A 25,049-nucleotide genomic window follows, 5' to 3' on the forward strand; every position below is an offset into this window, starting at 1 on the left:
GGAATCCGTCCCCAGATGGTGGCAGACCTGAGACATCCACCTGGGGTCCGGGGACCATGGACAGGTCTGGGGGAATCTGTGAACCCCCGAAACAGAACACAAACTTGCACGTGTGCCCGTGTGTGTACGCACATGTGCGTTGTTGGACGCTGATGGTCTAATGCTTTGATCAGATTCTTGGAGGAGTCTGTGATCCAAAGGTTAAGAACCCTGGCTGGGGGTGCAGACTTTCCAGGGGACGTGTGAGCCAGGGCAGGGCTGGTGGGGCCAGCAGGAAAGTCAGCATTTCTCAGTCTCCATCAGGCCTTTCATTCTTTGATATGAAAAACAGACATTTTCTCCACCTCATACAACTTCCTTGGCCCCTCCTCGCATCCTGATAAGCTGCCCTAGGCTTCTCGAGAGCTGCCCCTGGTCAGGCTGGTCTCCATCCCCAAAGTCTGAATCTGGATAGTTCTAGAATCTTACCAAATCAGAAGAAGAGGAAGGATCTGGCCTGAGGAACACAACTCTGCTGTAATGATAATGGTTTTCTTTCTTTTTTGTTTCTCCCCCTCTCCCATGGTCTCTCCAATGTTTGGATGTCCTCCCTGCACTTTTTGTTTTGTCATCACTCCTCCCAGGGCCTCTCCCTCTGGCTACACCTGGACAGGAGATGTAGAAGAAGAGATGCCGGACTGGGATGCTCGGGGCAAAGCAGACTGAGTCTCACTCTTCCTTGCCTTGGAATTTCTTCTCCACCTCTCCTCCCCATGTGTCTGCCTGGAAAGCTAAGAAATCAAAACAGGAGGAGGAGGGGTGTGCATTTCTGACATCCACGTGGCACACCTTCTCGCCAAGGCAAGCTGAGAATGATGGAGATGAAAGGAGACGGAGGGCTCCAGGCACGGGAAAGACCCTGGCCACCAACCTGCTCCTGTGGGAGCAGAAGGACAAGTGGTCCTGATGCTCCTTGACCCTGGAGAACTTCAAGGACTCCGTGGCAAGATTAAGTACATGCATCTCCCCTGGAGATGTGGTTTCACTTCAGCTGGCATTAAAAGACTCAGAACTGCTCATGGTCTTTGGCGTGTGTCTGAGACTTGGCAAACCCTACATCCCTGGTTGCTTATCCACACAGGAAAACCCAGAGATAAGCTCATCTTCATTCCCACGCATAACCCAAGGACGTGTCCTGGTAAACAAGACCCGGGCCCAGCACACCCACTGACCTTCCTCCAGTCTCTCTGTCCTCAAATAACCTTCGCAGCAGGGTGACGGCAACACGAGAGAAGAGGCAAGTAAGCTACATCTTCACGCAGCCTCTTTGGGACCTTCGTCTGGGACGTTAGAGGACTTGGTTCTTTCTCAGAACTCCTAGGAACTGGAAACCCCCTGAGTGCAATGGGAAAACTCCCAGGAGACTCAGACCTGGGAAAGTCCTGGACCAATACCAGAATTCAATGCGCACAAAGTTGGGCATGCAGCTTGGAAGAGAAAGAGATGAGAAGTTGGAAGATTGGTCCCCCTCTTGCCCCCCATGTAAGACGGCTTTGTTGTTGAAAAACTAAGAGAGTTACCTTTAAGATCCTTCCAGGACATGAACTCAGAGGCCCAATATAGAACAGAGCTCTAGAAATACAGCCAGACAATGACCATGTCTTCCTGCAGCAGCTGGCTTGTTCTAAAAGGAGTCTTTGAGTCCTCAGCCAGGGGATGCTGCCCTACCTTGGCGAGCCTTAGGCCCCTTGCCTGTAAAGCAGAGCCAGGTCCAGGGTGTCTTACTGGAACCCGTGAGGACAGATGTGCCTAGAATAGGCCGCAACTATCACTACAGCATCTTACCCAGTAGGCTTTGGGCAGGGCCCCTTCATCAGACAGGTACATAGTCCTAAGTGGCACAAATAAAGGGCATGTACAGTCTCCCAACAGTTCAAGTCACACTGTTCCGTGAAATTTGTTTTGTGCCACATTTAAGGGAACACTACGTTTTCAGTTTTTTTGTACTGGGGGATTTGGGGTAAAGCATGAGAATGTTCGTTATAACTATCAGTGTTTTTACAGGTATAATCTTCCCTCTCTCCTCTTGGGTTGAGTCCCCACATCTCCCAAGAGTTAGGAAGAGATTACTCATTTTTCTGAGGCAGAAACTGGGGGTTAGGGGGTGTTGATATTAAATGTGGCAACAAGAGCCTAGGGTTTCCCAAGATATTCATGAGAAAGAGAAGTCTCAGAGGTGAGGGAAGTTCCAGAGAATGGGAACTGAAGTCTGAGTACATGTTGGGTAGTGCCACCAGGGCCCACAACTCAAGCCAACAGGCAACTGGGCAAAGATTCGCCAGGCTAGGCTCCCAAAGAAAGCGAAGTCAGCTCTCAATAAAAGAAATATTATGTCACGCAAATGGAGCTGGCCAGGGCCCTGATGCCCGTTGTCAGGTACTTCCTTACTGCTTTAAAGTGGTAAGTAGGACAGATTTGGCAATGCTTGATTCCATCGTGGCCAAAGCCACCCGCCCCCAGGAACCAGGGCGGAATGTTCCCAGTTCAGCAAATATCTTCCCGTCAGGCAGTCTGGGCTGGCTCTAGGACAAGAGTCATGGTGAAAAACCGAAGAAATTAACGAATTAGAACCCAAAGCCAGCAGCAGTGACTGGGGGAGATTTCATCAGCCCTGAGATGGGTCAGAGGCCATCTGATGATGATGAATGATGAGCCCGCCCCGCCCAAAGAGGTCTCTTAAGCTCCCAGAAGAGCCGTAGGCCACACCCATCCTGGAATTCCCTAGGAGCCCATACCTCCTGCACAAGGATGTCTGAGCCAAACTCCTAATGTCTTCCTGAACATTCATTCCCCAGTGGCTCCACGTTCTCAGACAAGGGCAGCTCATGGGACGTAAAACCCAGCGGCTCACGGTGCTGGGAGGGGGGCACATTCCCTGGAATCCCCGCCCAGACGCAGCACATTCTGTGCACTCCCTGGTTTGGCAATTCCTTCTCGCTCCCTGGGCATGTCCCTGTGCTCACTCTGCTTGTTTTCTCATCCTCGGAAAAAACTACGTGACCTCGGTTAACGTCGGCAAGGCGCTCGGTTCCAGATAAGCACAGCCTGTCATTAGCGGCGCTGTGATTTTTTCCCTCTGGGGCACTAACATTCTGCCTCTCCCAGCTATTTTGGGCCAGGCTGCCCAGCCATCCCACTGGCAAGGGCAGAGACTGGTATTGCAAACTCTTGAATTCCATTTCAAAGGGTAGCTACAGGCAGGCTAGGATGGTGGCGTCCCACTGCCAAGGGATGGGTGTGGGAGAGCCTCCGTGAGGAGTTGGGAAAGGAGCTGAGATGGAAACTTGGCAGGCAGACCCAGCCTCCCTGGCCGCTGGCCCACCCTCATTGCTCCTGGATGGCGCTGCTGGTGTTCTGGAAGGGTTGGGGGCAGGTGGGAATCAGATTGGCGACTGCAAGGATGCAACAGGCTAATCTGCTATGATCCTTACACCTGGAGAAGACACTCTCACTATGAGAAGGACTGCCCTCTGGACTCCATGCCAAGATGGGAGGTCGGAGAGAGGAAAATACACTCACTGTCTTACTTTTGCCCTTTATATGCTGTCCGACTCTAATCAAGACATTAAATGCCCCATGCCTCGGTTTCTCCATCTCTCAACATTTACTCCCCTATTTTGGGAATTCCTTTCCAGCACTTTCAGTTACACAGAGATAGTCCTAGACGGACCGGTTAGGTAATACTACTTTACTTGATGTACAAAATAGGAGGGCCCCCTGGTGGACTGCACGATTCTAGGCATTTCACTCTGAAATGAATGAGTGAATGAGTAAGTAGACACGTGAATGAACAATTAAAGTGAAGAATTTTTAGTTTTTTATGCAGAGCCACAGAAACAAAAGGAGGAGAGAATTTCCAGGAGAAGGTCACGGTGAAGTCTCCTAGGATGCAAAGAAGACAAGGACAATGAAAATCAGAAGGAAAACCTGGTTGTACATGATTGTAGACTGGGAGGAAGGCAATTCCATGCCACAGCCTCCCGGGAAGGCAGTGTCTATTCACCAGAGGATGCAAGTCCCCTTTGATCTAATCATTTTTCTTCTAGGAATTTATCCTACAGATATACTTATAACTGTGCTCAAATAAGTAAGTTCTGGGATTTGTCCGGAAGCATCACTGTAATGTAGAAAGATCACAGATAGCCTAAAAGGACATCATTAGGGGCCTGGTAAAAGAAATTACAGGACATCCACACAGCGGAATACCACGTGGCTCTCTAGAGAATGAAGCAGCTCTCTATATAATGATATGGAACAAGCATTAATGTGAAGTGAAAAATTACAAACCTTATTGAAAGACGTTAAAGAAGACCTCGGTAAATAGAAAGGCAAACCATGCTCGTGGGTAGAAGACTCGTCACCATAAAAATCTCAATTCTCTCCCAATTAATCTACAGATTCAAAGCAATCCCATTCAAAATCCTCAAAGGCTGGGGTGGGTGGGATATAGTGGGAGGGAGTGGGGAATTGTCCTGCAACATATGAAGGCTTATTATAAAGAGGTAATGATGAGGAAAGTGATATTGGAGCTACTATGAGAAATTATATCAGTACAACAGAAAGCCCCCAGACAGACCCATGTGTATATGGAAACTTGATCTATGACAAAACTGGCATTGCATACATATCAACGCGGGAAGATGGATTCTTTCCTAAAAAGAGCACAGAGATATTGGGGCATCTCCAGAAGAAGAAATAGAAACGACCGAAAAATATAAGAAACAAACACAAACTCTTAGTAATCAGGCAATGAAAAGACATTTAATGCCATCAGTGGGCAAAATTAATACACCTGATAATACCTCTGGAGCGACCTGATCTTTCATCCACTGCATAGAGTTTTATTTCATTGTTGTAAAAGTTATAATAGGTATATATGTTGTTTAGGGATACATACCTATTTGCTAAAATTATAAAATCAAGCAGGAGAATGATTATTAACGCAACATTCAAGATTGTGATTACCTCTTGGGATGGGAGGGAATTGGGAAGAGGGAGGAGTAGCAAAAGAGCTTTCAGGAGAACAGGGCTAAGGTTTTAGTTCTTAAGCTGGGAGGCATATATAGATTTAGGTATCTTAATAAATAAAAGATTTGAAGAATTTACAATAATAACAGTATATATGGTGTATGGAACAAATGAATTCAAGAAGGTTCCCCCCCCAAAAAAAATGCAGAACCATGTTCAGCACATTTCCATTTTTTTAACAAGGTAATTTAATATATGTGTTTATGATTAGTTTGTGTGTCATAAAATACCTCTAGGAAGAAACTAGTAATAGTGATTGCCTCTGGGTAGGGAATGCAGAACGGGACCGGGGGTTGTTTTTCACTGTGCACCATTTATATAATTTGAATTTTTCCCTTGTGCATCTGTAAGCTCTTGGGAGACACGAGGCTGTTTGCAGGCAGCGAAAGGCTGAATCGGGTGCAGACCTGCAGAGCACTGAGGCACCCTCCTAGTCAAGCTCTTGGGTGACGCGCCACTGCTACCAGGTTTTTTCAGGATTTCTGAAATAGGCACATTGCAGGACTTGGGGGGTGAAGGGCCAGGATACCTTTTAACACTTCCATTAAAACAGCCCCGGGGGCTGGGGAGGAGACTGGCAAAACGAGATGAATCAGAGACCCTGATTTGGGAGAGGATTCGTTGATTGCCAACCAGTGGCAGCGAAACCTCCACCCCATCCCCAGGACCCTCCACCTCCCAGGACAGTACAGCCTGTAGATCTGATCTTTGCTTTGGAAACGGATCAACATTCCGATGTGGCCGATTAGAAGAGCCAAGGAGAGGGGCTCTCCGAGAATGAGGGTGGCAGAAAGGGGCCCACGCTTCTCTGCCTCCAGGAGAGGGGTCCTGTAATTTCAGCTCGAGGAATGATAACCCCTTCCTCATAGCCTTCATCCCACCCCCTTCCCATTTTGCCTTGGCCAACGTTCCGGAATAACGCGGCGGAGATAGCCTGCGGGTGGGCGCAGACTCCAGCGCCCCTCCCTCCGTTCTATCCCCTGGCCGGCGGCTCCTCCTCCCGGATCCGCTCGCTGAGCAGCAAAAACTACAACTCCCAGCAGCCGACTCGGCGACCGGCGCGCAGCCGCAGAGCAGAGGCTGCCGGGAGCGTGTTGCCCGGAGGCGGGGCGAGCACGCCGGGCGGGAGGCGGGGCGAGCACGCCGGGCGGAAGTCGGCCGCTCGCTAGGTCCCGGCACTTCCCGCAGCGAGGCCCCGCCGCCCGCGGGCCCCGGAGCCAGCCCGCACCGGGTGAGTGACGGCCTGCCCGCGGCCGCCGGCGCCCGCCGCCTTCTCCGACCCCGCCGCGTCCCGACCCCGGCCCCGCAGGATCCCTCCCCATCTGACTGAGCGGGGCCCCTGCCCCCTGACTCGCTGACTGTGGTGGGACGCCTCCCTCTGACTCTTGAGAAACTGTCCTCTTCTCCCGACTGGTGGCGGACACCTCCTCTCTCTGACTTGTAAGACTCTTACTTCCTCTGACTTGCGGGACACCTCCCCCCCTCTGACTTATGAGATACCTATCCCGTCTGACGGCGGCACTCCTACCCTTTCTGACTGCAGGACTCCTCCCTCTCAGACTTGCAAGACTCCCCCCCGCCCCAACCCCCGACTTGTGGACACCTCCCCGCTCTGACTAGGGTGGGACATCACCCCCTCTGACCCTGAAGGACGTATTTCCTGTCTGACGCTTAACTATCCTTGAGAACGACCCTCCCCTGCCTGCTGTGATTTCATTGCTGCTCCTCTGACCTACGCAGGGCCTCTCCTAACCAGTTAGGGAGCCCTCCCCTCTCTGACTGGCACTTTGTCATACCTGCAGCAGGCCAGCCTTCCCCACCCCAGCAGGCCTTCCTCTCCTTCCCTTCAGCACTTTTCTTCCTTTTGCACCCAAACTGTGCATCCTCCCCTCTCCCCTCCTCCCAGCCTCCCATCTGGCCTGGATGGGCACCATCCCTGGGACAGGCACCTCTTGCCCATCCTTGCCGCTTGGTGCCTCTCGCTTGCCCTCATGTCCCTAGGCTTGGCAGGCACCTGCACCTGCGCTCACCCTTCTGTCTGCCAGGCACATCTTTTCCCGGGCACCTGCGTGTCCCCCAGGAGACCAGTGTCCCTTAGCACTCTTGCTCCATTTTGCCTGCCTGTCTCGCGGTATGTGCTTGACATCTTTTCCCACCACGTTCTCAACAGATTGTAGGTTTGGGAGCGCGCATCTCCTGGTGTCGACTGAATCTTGCTGGCTCTTCAGTGTAAGGACCAAAACTTGACCAAAGCGTGGGGTCACAGGGGGTCCATGAGAAGGAAGCCAGTGCTGCAGTCCTTCAGGAGCCTGGGGCGGGGGGTGTCTCTGCAGCCTCTCCCTCTTCTCCCTTTGAGGAGCTTGATTGAGAAAGATCTTCCTGGATTAGGCTGTGGGCCCTCCTCCAGCCCCCAGCCCCACCCCACAGGCCTCTCAGTGGAACAGCCCAGCCTGAGCCTGTGGGCATGGTGGGGCACCTCCCAGAGCAACCAGCAGCCTCCCCGGGGGACCCCTCCCTGCCGGCCTCAATGAGCCCTCTATTCGGCCTGAGAGGCACACTGACTGGCCAGCCCCTCCCTCTGCACTTGGTAGGGGCTGCGTCCTGAGAGTGTCTTCGGGAGAGGACTCAGGGGAAGTGTAGACTTGTTCAGGAGCTGTCATGAGGCCACTGCAGTGGTCTGGGAACAGGATTCTCTGTCTTCTCACTCTTTCTCATCCAAATTTCTCATCTGCTCACAGAAGGCACTGTGATGTCACAGGGTGGTGGAGGAAATCCCGTGCGTGCGAGTATACTTTGTGCCACCATATGATCTGATTGATACCTTCTATTAGCTGAAAGTCTCCTATCTTCCCCCTAAAGATGTTCACCAAATGTAGGTCACACCTTTTTTTCATAGCCCACAGCAGTGTCATAGACTTTAAGCCGTTGATACTTGAGGGATTTTTTACATGCCGGTCTGACGGCACCCTGAGCATGTGCCAGGCATTCCCGAGCCACAGAGGCAGGGAGGAGGGACCGAGGGTGCAGGAGGAGCGGCTGTGTCCACCCCGCTCCCTGAATGTGGCCTTTGAGGTGAGCACTTGGAGGCTGCCGCAGACACACGCCCCTTTCATCTGAGTCGCGGGACTTCCCAGGCAGCAATGTGGCCATCCTCATGGCAGCTGTGGGGGGGGGTAGGTGGATCAATGCCCTAGTGTTTTCTCCTTCAAAAACAAGAGTATCTCAGCTCTGGGAATGTGGTCCAGAGTCCTGAAATAGCTCTGCACTATGATAAGGAAGTCATTTCTCTATTGTTCAGATGTTTGTGGAATGGTACCTAGGACACAGAAAAAAAAAAAAAGCCAGTGATTATTCTTTTCCCTCCAGTAACACTCCGGACTGTGGAGATTCCCGGAAAGATCTTATTAAATGCCAACATTAGGGGAATCTAAAACTTTCATATTGATCTTTAAGGACTTTTATATTGATTTTCCTTTTTATTAGACCAAGGTGATCAATTAGGAAAAAATAATCCTGATAATAGAGAAATCTGTTTGGGAAGATGTTCGGTTTTCTCTTTTTCTACAGTTTTTTTTTTTTTTTTTTGAATCCTACGTGTTTCTCTGTAGTAAGTCCAGTCATTAAGTGGAACTCACAGCTCCAGGTTCTGAAGCAGAGCCCTACTTCCATTCGTGCTCAGCCGGCAGGATGGGTCGTGGGGAATGAGGCCGGAGTAGGGCTCCAGATGGCAGTGTGCAGACGAGGCCAGACCAGATGCAGCTACGGTTACTGGCGGTGTGAGAGTGAGGGTGAGGTTGGAGCCCACCCAGAAGGGCTCCAAGGGGTCCCAAGGGTTGAATGAGTCCCAGTGGTGATGGCCACTGAGAAAAGTGGGGGAGAAGATGGGTTCTTGCAAGTGCACCTCCACTGTGGGAGCAAGCCCTGACTCAGGTCGATCGTGGGGTGATTGTGTCCCCATATTTGTAGGCTCTCTGGGAAGCAACCCCAATGATGTGTGGTTTTGTTTGGGACCTCACTTCCAACTGGGAAGATAACTTTTTGCTAAAAATCCTCCAAGTATAACATTAACGATACAACTGAAGCTCACGCAGCCCTACTGTGGTGGGATAACTGCAGAACTGTGGATGGACCTGACACTGTGCCGCCTGCCCCAGAGACAGAGCCATGTGTGAATGGCCCTGCCCCTTGGGAAAAGCTGGAGGTTCTTTCCCTGTCTCCCTCCTTGTGGTTGGCAGAATAATGCCCCCCCAAGGTGTCCACATCCTGACCCCCCAGAATCTACAAATATATCACGTGACGAAGGGAGATTAAGGTAGCAGACAGAATTAAGCTTGTTAACTGGCAACCTTTAAATAGGGAAATCATCCTGGATTATTCAGATGGTCCCGGTGTAATCACAGGGTCTTTAAAAGTGGAAGAGGGAGACAGGAGAACTTCAGAGAGAAATGATGGCAGGAAGGCTAGAGGGATGCAATATTGCCGGCTTTGAAGGTGGAGGAGGGGGCCGTGAAATGTGGACGGCCATGAGAAGCTGGAAAAGGCCAGGAAGCAGATTCTCCACCAGCCCCTCAGGAGGGGACACAGCCCTTGATTTTAGTGAGACCCACGTCAGACTTCTGTCCTGCAAGACTAAAAAGTTTGTGGTGTTTAAGCTGCTGAGTCTGCAGTGATTTGTCACAGCAGCAGCAGAAAACGAACTCACTCCTCTTGGGTAGCGACTTCAAAACAAGACAGAGGGCTGAAAACTAAGTTATCTCAAAGTGTATTTAACTGGATTCAGTAAGCAGTTGTGAATGCCTGTTTGCAGAGAAGGAGAGGAGTCAGGGGAGGTACAGAGTTAGGTAGCACGCAGAGTCAGCCCTGACCTCAGGAGTCCCTAAAGGACATACTGGACTACTGGGACCTTTTCCTTCCTCCCTGGTTTCCTTCTGCTGCCCACCCTGTCCAAATTTGAAATGGACTTTTCAAATACAAAATAGTAAGCCTTGGCGAGTCCAGAACAGAAGAATGCCATGAATCAGGTCACATTCTCAAGGAGCTGAGACACATCACCCGCATCCTTTGAGATGCTGTCTCGCTGCGGCTTTGAAGCCCTTGGCCTCTGTCTTTGCAGCCCCAAAGAGTCAGTGATGTCGACGGGATTAGCTCTTGACTTTCTAACCAGGAAGTGCCCTTGGGCAGTGAGCAGAGCAGGAACTCTGAGGCCCGTCTGCTGTCTGGATGCCGCTCTCCGGGACCCTTCAGTTCAGAGACCGAGGCAGGGAAGGGAAGGCAGCTGCTCTGCAGGAGTGAGAGGCTGGGAGGAGAGTGGCCACCACTCTGGGCGACAGGGAGCTGGGAGGGGCCTCCTGTAGCTTCCTGCCTCCCTAGATCCTGAAGGGGAGGAGTTTTGCCCTGGCAGCTGTCATTAAACCTGTTTGCCCTGCCACCTGTCACACCCGTGTTCCTAAAGGAAGCTACAGAAAGAGGCCCTCAGCTGTGTCCAGAGTTGCCGCCCGCTTTTGTCTAAGCCCTGCTAAGTCCAGTGGCGAAAGGCGCAAGGATGGCCCGTGGAGGTAGGGGTGTCGGAGCCCGTCCTCATTCTTAACCGTAACCAGACCTCGGAGGGGCTCCTGCTTCTGGGTTGGGGAGGTGGCGTCACCCTGGACAGACATGCAGGAAGAGGTCGTACCACCTTCCTTGGGCCTGGGAACCCACTAGCAAGTGGACAGACCCCAATGCCACCCCTGGCTGTTTCAGGCCTGTTTTCTAAGGAAGTTTGACAGAAACCGGAAAAGCATGAGTGTCAGTGAGCCGTTCTTGATACCCACCCTAAAGAGGGGGGACCGGGAAGGAAATTAGGACTTGAGCCTCCTGGATGGTTGTTGCCCCTTGACAATCAGCGACTTCTTTCTGTGGATGTTGCAGTGGGGCTGGCGATGGAGAAGGAAGCCAGCAGGGGTGCCGTGCCCTGGGGTTTCTGAGCAGGAGAGGACTTGGCTGCAGGGCCCCTCAACAGGCGAGCCTGGCTGGTGAAAGAGCCTGTGACTTTTTACTGCAGCAACTCGGTTCCAGTTTCCCGGGTTATATAAAGTCAGCCCATCATGCTGCACGTGGTGGGACTGACAAACTTTTGTTACACTAAAGCAGACATTTAACCTGCGTAGTGTTTGGAGGTGCGTGGGCAGGGGGAGAAGCGTCAGCCCGGCCCTACTGGGGACAGCTTTGTCCATTTCACCTCTCACCTGCGCTGGCTCGTTTCTCTTGGTTCTCGTGGTTTGGTTTGGTTTGGTTTGGTTTTTTAATGAAAATGCAAGCTCTCGCTTGGCACCAGACCTCCAGCAACAAGACACTACAGGCAGCTCGCCATCAGTTTTAGGTGATAAACCAGCAGACCGTGGCATGGCGTGAAAATGCATGTGATTGTAAACTTTCTTTTCTACAAAATAAAAGTAATTCCTTGGGATCCTAAAGGAGGGATGGAGACCAAGGTTGGGCTTTGATCCAGTGGTGAAGCTAAAGGGATTTTCTGGAAGGCAGCCTGAGTTCTCCTGTCACTGAGAGCAATTGAATGATTGTTTATTTAACAAAAGGTGATCGAACCCCAGGTGTCCTTAGGTCTTGGGAGCCAACCTGACTGAGCAGAGCCCCTTCGCTCCTGGGCTCAGAGTCAGGTGGGGAGGCTGTGGACCGGATCGCAACCAGACAGATGGCAGAGCCCCTGCCCAGAGAGAGGCCTCACACAGAGGCGCGGCAGGCACATCAGGGGTGCGTTGGTTTCTAGGGCTGCCCTGACAGATCACCACAAACTTGCTGGCTGAAAAGAACACATGGTGACACATCTTCACTGGCCCTCGTAGTTCTGGAGGCCAGAAGTCCATCTGAATGTCATTTCACTGGGCTGAAATCATGGTGTGGGCAAGGCCACGCTCCCACTGAAGGCGCCAGGGGGCAATCCGTCCTCTCCTCTTTCCAGCTTCTGGGGGTCCCCCGCGTTTCTTGGCTGTGGGCCTCTTCTTAGTCATCGAGTCTCCCTCTGTCTCCCTTCCGTGACACGTCGCATTTGCGGCCCCACCTGGATAATCTCCCCATTGCAAGGCCCTTGACTTGCTCTCATCTGCAGAGTCTCTGTTGCCGTAGAAGGAGACAGTCACAGGTTCTGGGATTCGGCCTGGGTGCCTCTGGGACCAGTGTCAGCCCCCCCGCAGGAGGGACGCTTACTGGTGGGGGAAGGGCACTTCATAGACGCAGGGCAGGAGGGGGAAGGGACAGCGGAGGCATGACTCTCATGGGACAGCCAGGGACTTCTAGGTGGTTCCGTGTGGCCGGGTGGAGAAGGCATCCCAGGCAGGGCTTCAGCACACGGATCGTGGGATCGCAGACAACATGCTGTGTGTGGGGAGCGCACGCGAGGCGATGAGGCTTTCCCTGCAGGCTGCGGAGCTTGTCCTTTAGCAGGAAGGCGTTGGGGGCTAGTAAAGCTTCACTTTTTAGGAAAATCTTTCTGTCAGTTGTGTGCAGGATAGATTGGGGAGGGTCTAGCCTGGGGATCTGTTCCTGGGGGGGAAAGAGCATGGGTATTCTCAGCTTTGCAGGCTGTCCAGGTCACTGACTCTGCAGCCATGCCTGGTGCTTGCAGGGATGGGCAGGCACCTAGCCAGCTTTGCCTGCAAAGCTGCACCCCCCCCAGCAGGTGGGCGAAGGTGCTAGTAAAGTGAGGAACAAAGCAGCCAGCCAGTGGCAGGCAGTCAGCGCCAAGGCCTACAGCATCTGAGCCAGTGGCCGTGGCGCTGGGAAGCCAGCACATCACAGACACAGTCCACACGTGGAGAGACGGAGGCCCAGAGAAGCCAGGGCACTTGTCTGAGGTCATGCGGCTGGTAAGTGGCAGAACTCAGGTTGGACCCGGACAGTCTGGGTCATCAGGAGGCCAAGGTGAGACAGGACCAGGGCAGAGGCCGTGGGGGTGGGAATCCAGAGCTGGGGTACAGACGGGTGAGGGGACCTGGCACCTGCCTGGATGTGAGGAAGTGAGTGATTTTGACTGAGGATGGCCCCTGAGGGCTGGGAGTACCCTCAGCCAGCAGTATGTTCCTGTGGGGAACCTGCTCCGGCCACAGGAAGCTCGGCAGCTGGGCTCCTAGCCTGGATTCCGGGGGAAGATTCAGGCTCGGAAGGTGTGGATTCAGGAGAAGAGGTGGGTGGCAGGGAAGGAGCCAGCCTTGGGGGCTGAGAAGAGACAGGCAGGAGGAGGACCACAGACAGGTCACAATTCACATCCCTGTGCCTGCTGGCAGGAGGTGCAACAAGACACCCTACGGGCTGATCTCGGGGCTGGGCCCCCAGAGCAGGCCTGTCGGTGGGTCATCTCCGGGGGCAGGGGGCAGACCCTGGCATGGACGGGAGAGTGAATGCTGTTCCAGGATGGTGGGGGGGGGGGAACAGAGGTGTCACAGGGTGGGGGCGGGCTCTCCATTCATTCGTAGATTCATGGGTTCACCTTCATCCATTAACATACTGAGCGCTTTCAGTGTACCTGCGAGTGTAATCTGGAGATAGAGCGGTGACTTGGATGGGAGATTTGGACCAGTCCAGATGGCGGGAAGGAACCAGAAGAGGAGGCAGGGCTGCACTGAGCCTGAGCAGGAGGCGCTCCTCCCGGACCAGGGCTGGGTGGCCGGCGGGCTCCACTGGCTCCTGGACCGTGGCCTCAGATTCTCTGCTGGGTGCGAGTGGGCGGAAGATGGGACAGGATCACTGGTGACAGTGAGGATAGTGACTCAGGGACGGGGAGAGGGTTGACCGGGGGCGGTGAGGACGCCACATCGCAATGGCGACACATCTTCACTGGCAGACACTGTGTCCACTGCACCTGCGGCTCTGTGACCAGGAGGCAACTCGACCATCAGGGATTGATCCAGGGCCATGGGCTTGCGCGTAACTAAGGTGGGGCTCAGGGGCAAGACGCTGAGGGGCTGCTCAGGAAGTGGGTGTATTTTTCACTCCTTCAGCACTGGATGCTGTGGGGTAGAGGGTGGGCGGGCACAGGGTGGGCAGGGAAGTCCTTCTGAGGAGGTGAAAGCGAGACAGCCAGGAGCCGGGGCGGGAGGATGGCAAGCCCTGTCTGGGGGACGAGGGCCGGCTGGGCTGTCGGGACAGAAGGGAGGCTGGCGTGGCCAGTCGCTGGGGAGGGGTGAGGGCTGGCAGGGGTCGTGTAAGTAGCCAGGGTTTGCTCACGAAGCAGGGAATGACGTGGCCAGAGGGACTGGCTTGAATAGCAGGTGTCGCTGGCTGCGGGGCACCAGTGGCTGTCAGGGAGGGGAGTGGCAGCAGGGGCTGGAGGGCGGCCTGTGTGGTTGCAGTGAGAAGGGGCCGTGAGAGCAGATGGGAGCCGATGGGGAGGAGAGGGGTGGCCGGATCGCTAGGGCCTGCTGGCGGAGCAGGTGCTGCGAGGAGGGGAACCAGGGCTGTGCCTAGGCTTTTCGAGGTGGTGGTGGTTCATAACTTACTGTCAAAGTATGTTCAGGTGGAAAGTTCCACCTCCCAAGGTTTCGATGAAAGTTTTGACCAGGGCAACTGCAGTTATGGCCGTCCTCCATCACCACCTCTTCCTGTGGGGGGAGGATTTGTGGGCGAGTGCATGTTAGAAATCCAGGCAGAATTCTGACTAGGAGGTGAGATGCAGGCATTGAGAGCTCAGTGGTGACGCTGGGCTGGACGTGGACACAGGGCAGCTTTGGCCTGGCTGTGCTTTTGAAGCGTCGGTTTGGCGAGACCAGAGGAGTCTCCCGCGGAGTCCTCAGTGACCAGCTTGCAGCTGCATGGCAACTTGGGGGGCTGCTTCCTGGGGGAGGAGGGAGCCCTCTCCCAGGAGGGGAGCTGGGAGCCAGTGCCCAGGGAAGGAGAGGAAGGCTCTGAGGCCGTTCTGCAGGGCCCCACGCGTCTTGCTTCCTCCTTAGAAGGCACTTTTCTGCACTTGACCCTGCGGCCGAAACCTAAGAATGTCCAAAAAGCAAGGGAAGGGGAAGGCCTGGTTTCCATGTGGATCCGTTGCTGTGATTTTCCATCCTAGGAGCGGGGCCGCATGCTCTGCATTTGGGGGGCAAAGGGTGGGGGGTGACACAGAGCTGCCAGATCCCCGTGAGACCCCACAGCCTTCCCAGCTGCTGCCTGGTGGAGGGAGGGGCATCTGCACGGAAAGTCACACGGTTGGTTGTTTTGGGGGCCAAGGCAGAAATGCTCCGTGGCCCGAGGGAAGTTTCTCAGGCTGAGACCTACTGAGTTACAGCTGGAGGCCGAGACTGAGAGCGGCCGAGGGCTGGCGTTCTGCTGATTCCGCCCCGGAGACAGCGCCGGCCTGGTGCCGCTGTGGCCTCGCTGAGCTGCGTGCTCTATGCCGGGGACAGGAGCTGCTGTTCCTGGCCGCTACAACCCGCTCTGGAGCTGTGCCTCGAGCTGTGCCCAGGGAATGGGCTGTGGCGAGCACGCTGTCCTTGGAGCCGACACGCTGGGCTCCAGTCGGTGAGGGCCCGTCAGACTCTGGTCCCTCAGCCATTTGCATTACAGAAAGACGCCAGGGGACGGACGTTGCCAAAACCAGAACTATTTTTGTTTGGATTGAATGTGTTTTATACTTATATTTGAATGTTACAGAAACGTAACCCAGGAGGAAGTAACAGCTCACTCACTCAGTGAGCATACGTCTGCACTGTGCACTGTTCTAGGAGTTGGGGACACAGGTGAACAAACTGATAACTATAACATGATGTCAGGTGGTGACAGATGCCAGGGAAGGGGATGGAGAGTGCCGTCGTCGGGAGCAGAGCCGTCAGGGAGGGCTTCTCGGCTGAGGTGACCTTGGATTAAAATGCAGACCTGTACACTCTCTGTTACCCTGTCCTGCCTGACCCCCACCCCACTCCCCAGCACGTGCTGCCCCTCCCGCAAGATTGCAAAGCATGGAACCTTCTCTCACCGAGCTTTCTGTCTTGCCACCTGGGATAGAGGAGATGGAATAACATTGCTTTGGAAAGACTTTTCTTCTTGCTGAATAAGAGTAAACACAGATGCTGCTAGAGCCGGGGTTTACTTAAGCCACGGAAGTAGTAATGGCACAGAGTCGCGGCAGTGCTCTTTACCCTGGTTGAGGCGGCCTCAGACCATGTGCCCTCACAGAAGCGGGAAGCGCTGTGCCTGGCCCGTCGCTGACTTCTCCTCTCCCCCTGGGTTGCAGGTCCCGCCTGCCCTTCAGTCTGATGCCCGTCCAGCCCTCCGACCCCCTGGAATGGAATGAGTCTATGCACTCCCTCCGGATCAGCGTGGGGGGCCTTCCCGTGCTGGCGTCCATGACCAAGGCCGCAGACCCCCGCTTCCGCCCCCGCTGGAAGGTGATCCTGCCATCCTTCCTGGGTGCCGCCGTCCTCTGGCTGCTCTACGCCCACCGCCCTCCTCCTGGCCGGCCCCCCGTGCCCAATGCCCACAACTGGAGGCTCGGCCAGGCATCCGCTGACCGGTACAATGACACCTACCCCCTATCAGCCCCCCAGAGGACACCGGGCGGGACTCGGTACAGAATCGCTGTCATTGCCGACCTGGACACGGAGTCAAGGGCCCAGGAGGAAAACACCTGGGTCAGTTACCTGAAGAAGGGCTATCTGACCCTGTCAGACAGTGGGGACAGGGTGGCCGTGGAGTGGGACCAAGGCCACGAGGTCCTGGAGTCCCACCTGGCGGAAAAGGGGCGGGGCATGGAGCTGTCGGATCTGATTGTCTTCAATGGGAAGCTCTACTCCGTGGATGACCGGACAGGTGTTGTCTACCAGATCGAAGGCTCCAAGGCCGTGCCCTGGGTGATCCTGTCCGACGGCGACGGAACCGTGGGGAAAGGTCAGTCGGGCCATCTGTCCCCTGGGCTCGTTGCAGTGCTAGAGGACAGGTCCTGGGTCAGCCTCAGCGGGCTTGGTTTGCACACGTGTGCAGTGAAGCAGTCACGGGTCCAGAGGGAGGGGACGTCAGGGAGATCTAGTCTCCTCCCTGCCTCTGACCTGCGGCCCCCAGAGCGTGAGCAGAAGCCTCCGAGACCTCGGACCAAATCTGTGTCCAGGAGCGCGAGCTTCTGCTGGGGGCCTGCGGGGGAGGCAGGGCCTCTCCAGGAGCGGGGCTGGGCTCCGCTGCCGCTGCTCTCACTGACCCCAGGAACCACCCCTTTCTGCGTCCTGCACCCTCCACATGCCTCACCTTTAAAGCCGGGTTGTCAGATTTTCTCATTTTGAACGAAGACTTTATTAAAAAGCAAACGTCTCCTTTCTGAAAACCCAGCAGAAGGAAGGTCTGTGTGAGCAGCAGTGACCGCCCCCCACCCCTTGAGTGGAATCTGGACCTCTGGCATCGGCTGTGCCCCACTGCTCTGCTGTTTGCCAGCAGGTGGATAGGAGAGCTGCGAGAGGGAGCCTGAGTGCCCAGAGCCTTCGGACAGGGCGGCAGGAGAGTTGGCACCAACTTCTGCGCGTGCCTGTGCCCTCGGGTGGGTCCGCACCTTCTAGAAAGCCAAACTCCACCGCAGGCGCCTGAGGTCAAAGGAGGAATCGCATTAACTCCCTGGGCCGCTGCCAGGCCCTACCCCGCCCCTCTTCCTCCCCCTCTCCTGGTGATAAAAATCTCTCCCAAGTGTGCTCAAGTCTGGGCAGGTTGGCAGGACTATCTCAGCCACGTTTTATTGAAAGCATTGGCTGTCCGCTTCCTGCCTCAGGCTGTCAGGGCGTGTAGGGCACCATCCAGTAGTTCTTTTTGCCCCTTGCATAAAGGGAGCTCAGGGTTGCCCTGTGGTCTGTCATCCAGAGCCACCTGCAGAGAAGCATCTTGCAGGGAGGGTTGCAGCCCCAGCTCCCCGGGCTGGCAGGAAATTTGCAAAACATTTGCGAAGCAAGCACAATTCAGAGCACGGTGTAGGAACAGGTGAGAATACGCTAGAAGAACAAAGCACCCACACAGCCTTCAAAACTAAGCTCATAGTAAGTAAATCGGTCTAAGAAAACAAATGCTGTTTGGCGTGGCTACCGTGAGCCCCCGCGCCAAGCCCCGCTTAGCTCTGGCCGCCTGCACATAGTTGACTCAGGGATGTGTCAGGTGTGGCCTCAAGGACCGCAGGCGCGTTCTGTGCGACTGACACTTCCCTACACTTTCCTAGGATTGGGCGTAGTCTGAGTCGGGGCTGACGGCTCGAGAAACAGGGAGCTTGGGGTCCGCGGAGATTTGTGAGTGGAGGGTGGGCCTTTCTGGCTGTGCAGGGCGCAGCAGGGTTCACGTGGGTTGTGAGGTGGGTGGTCCCAGCAGGGTTTCTGGGGTGAGTTTGGGAGGAAGATGTGGGGGCTCCGGAGGGCCGGGAGAGAGAAGGGAGAGGCAACAGGCAGAGGTGGCGCCCATCTGCGCCTCGTGAATGCCGTGGGGTCAGCGCTAAGGAGAGGATCCCAACCGCCTACCCTCTGGGGTGGAGCTCCCAGCAGGCTGGCCTGGCCTCTGCTCTCTTGTCGCCGCCCCGAGGGACCTCTGACACCCAAGGCTGCGGACCCAGAGGGCTCTCTGCTCTTGCCTGACCAGACACACGGAGCCAGGCCAGCAGAGGGCTGGCCGTCGCCTCAGGCCCGCCCCCTGTCTCCCTGTCCCCAGGCTTCAAAGCCGAGTGGCTGGCTGTGAAGGACGAGCATCTGTATGTGGGCGGCCTGGGCAAGGAATGGACCACCGCCACGGGGGAGGTGCTGAACGAGAACCCGGAGTGGGTGAAGGTGGTGGGCTGCAGGGGCAGCGTGGACCACGAGAACTGGGTGTCCAGCTACAACGCCCTGCGGGCTGCTGCTGGGATCCGGCCGCCAGGTGAGAGCCAGGCCCGCGAGCGGCCGCTGCGCAGACGGGTGGCTGCGAGCATGCGGCCTCCACGTGTTGCTTGCCGAGCATGGGCTTCGCTTCTTCCTTGTTTGACGATTCAGCTGTCTCTGACGGTTGCTCCCACCAGGCCACTGGGTTCAGGGGCCAATGAGACATTTTTTCTCTCACCCCGACTCACCCAGACAGACGGCCCGGCAGGCTCAGACAGCAGCCCCGTCTACAGCGTCCTCCCGGTCGCCACCCTGGGGTCAGGCCTCGCATCTGACGTGGTGGGAGCAGGTGCACAGAGCTTTGCTTCTTTGCCCTCGTTTCCAAGAGTCATGGTTTGTAGTGGGGATGGTGGTGCTTAGAGCAGCCTGGTCACCTCTAGGCCTGGGGCATGTGACTGAGGACATGGCTTCACGCCCAGATAGGCTCACTTCCCATACTTTTCTGCTTCGAGGCAGCCTCTCCCCACCTGCCCTGATCCATCTTCACAGATCGGACCTGCGTGTTCCTCGTGCCTCTTCCCCTGGCGCTCTCCTTTGCGCCACTTGAGTAGCACCAAGGAGGCGAAATACAGACAGACCTTGCAGCCATGGCTACTCGGCAGCGCTGGGGAAGCCGGTGAGGAAGGGTGGCCAGAGAGTGGCGCAGCAGAGACTCAGCGCGGCCCCGCGGGCTCTGTGCTGCTGTCCCGGGGTCAGTCACTCTGGACAGGTGGGAGCAAAGGCACATGGAAACCTAAAGAAAAGATGATGGTGACGCTGCCGGTGCCGGGCCGCTCGAGGGTCTGCGTGCAGGGGCGAGGCCGCCCTGGCTCTGGGGAGGGTGGGCGGTGACCGGTCTGTGTGTCCCCAGGCTACCTCATCCACGAGTCTGCCTGCTGGAGCGACACACTGCAGCGCTGGTTCTTCCTGCCGCGCCGCGCCAGCCATGAGCGCTACAGTGAGGAGGATGACGAGCGCAGGGGCACCAACCTGCTGCTGAGTGCTGCGCAGGACTTCGGCGACATCTCCGTCAGCCACGTGGGGGAGGTGGTCCCCACGCACGGCTTCTCCTCCTTCAAGTTCATCCCCAACACCGATGACCAGATCATCGTGGCCCTCAAGTCCGAGGAGGACAGCGGCCAGATCGCCACCTATATCATGGCCTTCACGCTCGACGGACGCTTCCTCCTGCCCGAGACCAAGATCGGGAGTGTGAAGTATGAGGGCATAGAGTTCATTTAAACTGGGAAAAATCAAGACGATGAACAAGGCTGGGGGGTGGACAGTTTTAAGCTACGTCAGGACTCAAATTTTATAAAACCCCGAGGACTGCACTTTTATGTGCTGTTTAGTTTTGCTTTTTTATTTTTTTCCTCGGAACTCTGAGGTGTATACCTGGTTTAGAGATTTCCAGAATTGGGAGCTCAGTCCCAGCCTGAGGTGTGGCTTCTCAGAGGGGAAGGGGCGGGGGTCTTGGGACTGCAGGCCGGACATTTCCCTGCACTGCCATCTGGTGGTGTAATCTAGTCATTGCAGGCATCTTAATTTGGGGCCCATCCTCTGATTCAGCCCTTTCTTCCATCCGACCTACCTTTCTTTTCTCTCCATTTCTTCTTTTGTTCAATAAATATTTCTTGAGCTCCTACTGTGTGTCAAGCACTGTGCCCCTTCTGCGAACACAGCAGTGAGTCTGAAGCAGGCCTGCCAGTTAGGTGCTCCTGGGCTGCCCCCTTCTCTTCCTTCCTCGTGAGCCCCGGGCATTAAATCCACCCCTCCAGACCCCTGGAAAAGAACCTGTTTACGCTACAGGACATCACAGGGCCGTGAGAGCGAGGGCAGGCCTCTGGGAACGCCGCAGGTGCCCAAAGTGCTGCAAGAGGGGACGCAGGCCCACCATCTACGCCCCCATCAAACTTCTCCATTCAAGTGACCGACCCCGTTTTCTGCCTTCAGGAAAATTCTGCGGCTGTGTAGCACTTTGAAGTTTTATTATTAACTTATATTAATTAAAGTAATTTCCTTTCTTATAAAATGGAATTGGCAAATCTTATCAGAACAAAGTCTTGTAGTTAATAAATTCAATCCCAGCAGTGAAGGAAATGGTAATTAAGCAGTTACAGTTGGTCAGGCAAGTTTTCAACCCTTTCTAAGTCCTTGGTCAAAGGATACAAAGATAAGGATAAGGATACATTGCTGTTTTCTAGCAATTATCAGAAATTGCCTTTCCTTGGAAGACTTGCATGAATGACTTGAATTTGTACTTCCTGAGTCAAGTGGGGCCCTGGGTTCTGGCGAGCGTACACCCTGCCTCAGGCACTGGGGCTCCCTTACCCTGGAGGCTGTGGACGAGGCCTGCCTGGCCCTGTGGTTTCTGTCCTAGCCTTTTATGTCTCCTCAGCCTCTTCTTCCTGGAAACTCTTCACAGAAACCTTGGTGTGTCTCAGTACCTGTGGCCTCTTCTCCACGCTCCAGGGTAAAGGCGGAGAGTTTGGGACAGAGGTCAGCCAGGACCAGAGCCTAGAAGGGCCGTTGCCATCAGCCCATGGCGCCCCCTCGCCCAGAAGCTACCTCACCCCTCAGGAGGATGTAGGGTTCGTGATGGCTGGGAAGGGCTGTGTTGTAGGCCCTGGCTGCTACTGTGTGGACCCCCTGTCTCGCAGACTTTTCCCGCTTTGAAACTTTAATACAGATGCTAGGAGGGAACCCAGGAAGGATCCCTCATTCTTGTGCTGGTTGTCTGTTTCTTCCACTGTAAAACAAACAGCAAAAGAACAGAAAACAAACCTTTGAACGTGACATGTTTCTCTGGAACTCAGCTCCCATTGGACACAGTCTGAAGGCCCAAGTCTTTTCTGACTTTGCCCAGCTGGGCTCCCTGACACGCCTCCTTGATAAACATCCATGAATGACATCAGGGCTGTGTGATATTAAAAATACAAAGACGGAATTAGGAAGATTGGAGGACTGGGGACAGTCACTGAGTTGAGATCCAAGACTCAGGTGCCCAGAAGCACCATTTTCACACAGTGATTTTCAAATATTTTAAAGCTAGCCTTTCCCCCCTGTATTCGCCGCTGTAAGCATAATGATTGTGTTCCTTCCTACTGGAGCCATTGTTTTGGAAACAATAAAGTGTATTCTCTTTGTCTCCTGGTCTGTGTTGTCTTTTGGCGCTGCCCCAGCGGATATGAGAGCTGATTCACACAGGGGCTCAGTGAAGGGTGCGCTCCCTGTGGGGGTGAAGAGGGGGTCCTGGCAAGGAACAAGCCAGAAGCCTTCTTGACACAGGATGGCTGATGTGCTGTGGGAGTTCACAGGATAGGGACCCATGGACCTTTGCAGTCGAAGAGACTTTTTGGAAACTGAATCATCCAGTCCAACTTTTCCCCAAGTCTGAAGATGCTCTTTTGGTCAGAGTGGTTAAGAATATAGGCTCTGGGACTTCCCCGGTGGTCCAGTGCTTAAGAATTTATGCTCCCAATGCAGGGGGCCCAGGTTCGATCCCTGGTCAGGGAACTAGATCCCACATAACGCAACTAGATCCTGCGCGCAGCAACAAAGATGCCTCGTGCCGCAACTAAGACCCGGCACAGCCAAAGAAATGAATAAATAAATACTAAAAAAAAAAAGAATACAGGCTCTGAGCCTACTCTCGCCCTCTGAAATGGCCCACACTCTGTCTGTGGAGTGTGTTTCTCTCTGAATAAATCCACTTCTTACCTAAAGAAACAATATATAGGCTCTGAGTCACTCCCGGGTTCCAGTCCTGGCTCTGACACTTCCCAGCGGTATGACTGTGGGTAGATCATCTAAGCTCTCTGTCCTTTGACTTCCTCCACTGTGAAAGGACGAAGATAATGGAGCTACTCCACAGAGCTGTCGTGAACAGTAAGTGAATCCATTCACAGAGGGGAGTAGAAAATCACCCGATTCTTCCTTAGCAGCTGCTCACCCATTTTGTTGGAGGTGCTGGAAGACTGGTAGTGAGGTGGGCCCCTGCGAGAGGTCTAGACTGGTCCAGGTGTCACTAGGGAGTCTGATGAGTCTGCAGGAAAGAATGAGATCGTTCTGCAGGACACGCGGGGCCCTAAGAAGTCCTAAGAAGAAGCCTCAGGCGCACGGAAGGAAGGGACTGGTGAGGAAGGGAGGCCTGCACTGGTATAGGACACCAGGGGAGCGTGGGGTCAAGTGGCAGCGTGCCCATCCTGCTTCGTCCCTTCTGTCAGACTCCGCAGGAGGTCAAGTAAGAAGGTTGAGCGTGTCCACGGGCCAAGCAACAAGGAAGACGTGGTGTTCTTGGCGAACCTTGTGAGAACAGTTCCGGGGGGTCGTGGGGGGAGCCAGAGTGCATGGGACTGAGCGGAAACAGGATGGAGACCTGCACACGGATGAGGAAGGCATGGAAAATCGGCTCTTGACTGTGTCCTTAAGTAACCGCTGTACCCTGGACTCGCAGTGACTCGTGCCTGCCGGCCACTCACACCTGAGTGTCACTAGCAAAAAGAAATTTCCCAAAGTCGTCTCAGAACTGGGTGAAAGAAAATGAGCTTAGTTTCTTTACAAATGTTAGCCCTGTCTTCTTGTGCACTTTAAATTGGTAAATTTCCAGGTAAATTATACCTTAATAAACTTGTTAAAAGATGTGGGTAAAGTGGAAATAAAATACCTTCACACAAAGAAAATTCCAAGGGCAACTGGCTTTACTGGTAAATTGCGCCAAACATTTAAGGAAGAAATCATAACGAGCCAACACAAAATCTTCCATGATTTTGGGAACTGGGAACACTTCCCAACTCCTTCTGTGAGGGCACCATTACCCTGATACCAAAACAAGACAAATATGAGAAAAGAAAAATACAGACCAGTGTCGCTCATGAACATAGAGCCAAACATCCTGGGCAAAAATTTAGCCAGTTGAATATAAAAATGAAAATACATCATGACAAAGTGTGATTTATTCCCGGAAGGCAAGGTTGGTTTAATATTCTAAAATCCACATAATTCACCATATTAACAGACGAAAAAGGAAAAAACGTGTGATAATCTCAAAAGATACAGAAAAAACATTTGACAAAATCCGGTACCCGTTCACGATTTTAAAACAAATAAGCGGGGCTTCCCTGGCGGCTCAGTGGTTGAGAGTCCGCCTGCCGATGCAGGGGACACAGGTTCGTGCCCCGGTCCGGGTAGATCCCACATGCCATGGAGCGGCTGGGCCCGTGAGCCATGGCCGCTGAGCCTGCGCATCCGGAGCCTGTGCTCCGCAACGGGAGAGGCCACGACAGTGAGAGGCCCGCGTACCGCAAAAACAACAAAAACAAACAAACAAAAAAACAAATAAGCAAAGAAACCCTTAGCAAACTAGAAATAAAAGGAACTTCTTTAAGCTGGTAAATGTCATCTGTGAAAAACCTGCAGCTAACATCATACTTCATGGTGAGAGACTTTCCTTCGAAGGCTGGGAACAAGGCAAGAAAGTCAGCTTTCACCACTTTTTCCCCCACCACTTTTTATTTTAAAGTCATTTTAAACCACAAAGAAGTTGCCAAACTAGAATAGTGTTGCTGTGTTCCCTTCACAGCAACAGTGTACAGTACACTGTTGTGTACAGTGTTGCTGTAATTTTGTCCAGTGACAGCCTCTCACATAACCACAGCTCAGTGATCAAACCAGGGAACCACCATTGTGCTCATTACTTTCATTCACCTACTGTCCTATGCAAGGTCCCAGACAGTGCAATTAGGCAAGAAAAAGAAAAGTCTTTAGATTGGAAAAGAAAGAGTAAAACCTTCTTTATTCACCAAGATCAACTAGATAGGAAAACCCTAAGGACTCTTCAAAAAACAGCTAACAGCTGAGTATAGCAGAGCTGAAGGATACACAGTTCAAATACAGAAATTAATTTTGTTTCTGTGCAGCTGCAGTGAACAGTTGGAAATGGAAAATTTTTTAAACAGCGTCATTTATAATAACACCGGAAAACATGAAATAGTTAGATATAAATCTAACAAAATATGTACAAGATCTATATGCTGAAACTATAAAACACTGATGAAAGATATCAAAGAAGACCCAAATAAATCAAAGAATATGCTGTCTTCATGGGTGGAAAGACTCAAATTTTGAGGAAGGGAAACAAAGTTGAAGGACTGA

The 25,049-nt window shown here is 53.8% G+C and overlaps 1 protein-coding gene across 3 annotated transcripts in view; it reads left to right on the top strand.

The window, feature by feature from the left end:
* Positions 1-6,192: 6,192 nt before the first annotated feature.
* Positions 6,193-25,049, top strand: part of CANT1 (calcium activated nucleotidase 1) — a 33,937-nt gene continuing 15,080 nt past the window's right edge. The window contains exons 1-5 of one of the 3 annotated variants that reach the window (XM_067716374.1): positions 6,221-6,298; positions 7,238-7,296; positions 16,280-16,932; positions 18,712-18,915; positions 19,768-22,042. In XM_067716374.1, the coding sequence (XP_067572475.1) occupies positions 16,302-16,932; positions 18,712-18,915; positions 19,768-20,138 (1,206 nt within the window). In that variant the 5' untranslated portion in view covers positions 6,221-6,298; positions 7,238-7,296; positions 16,280-16,301 and the 3' untranslated portion in view covers positions 20,139-22,042. Of the gene's footprint in view, positions 6,299-7,237; positions 7,297-16,279; positions 16,933-18,711; positions 18,916-19,767; positions 22,043-25,049 lie in introns of those variants that run through there. The other 2 variants (XM_067716373.1, XM_067716375.1) reach the window with 2 other exon arrangements.

This window comes from Pseudorca crassidens, chromosome 19 (assembly GCF_039906515.1).
Source record: "Pseudorca crassidens isolate mPseCra1 chromosome 19, mPseCra1.hap1, whole genome shotgun sequence".
In the NCBI taxonomy this organism is placed as follows: Eukaryota; Metazoa; Chordata; class Mammalia; order Artiodactyla; family Delphinidae; genus Pseudorca; species Pseudorca crassidens.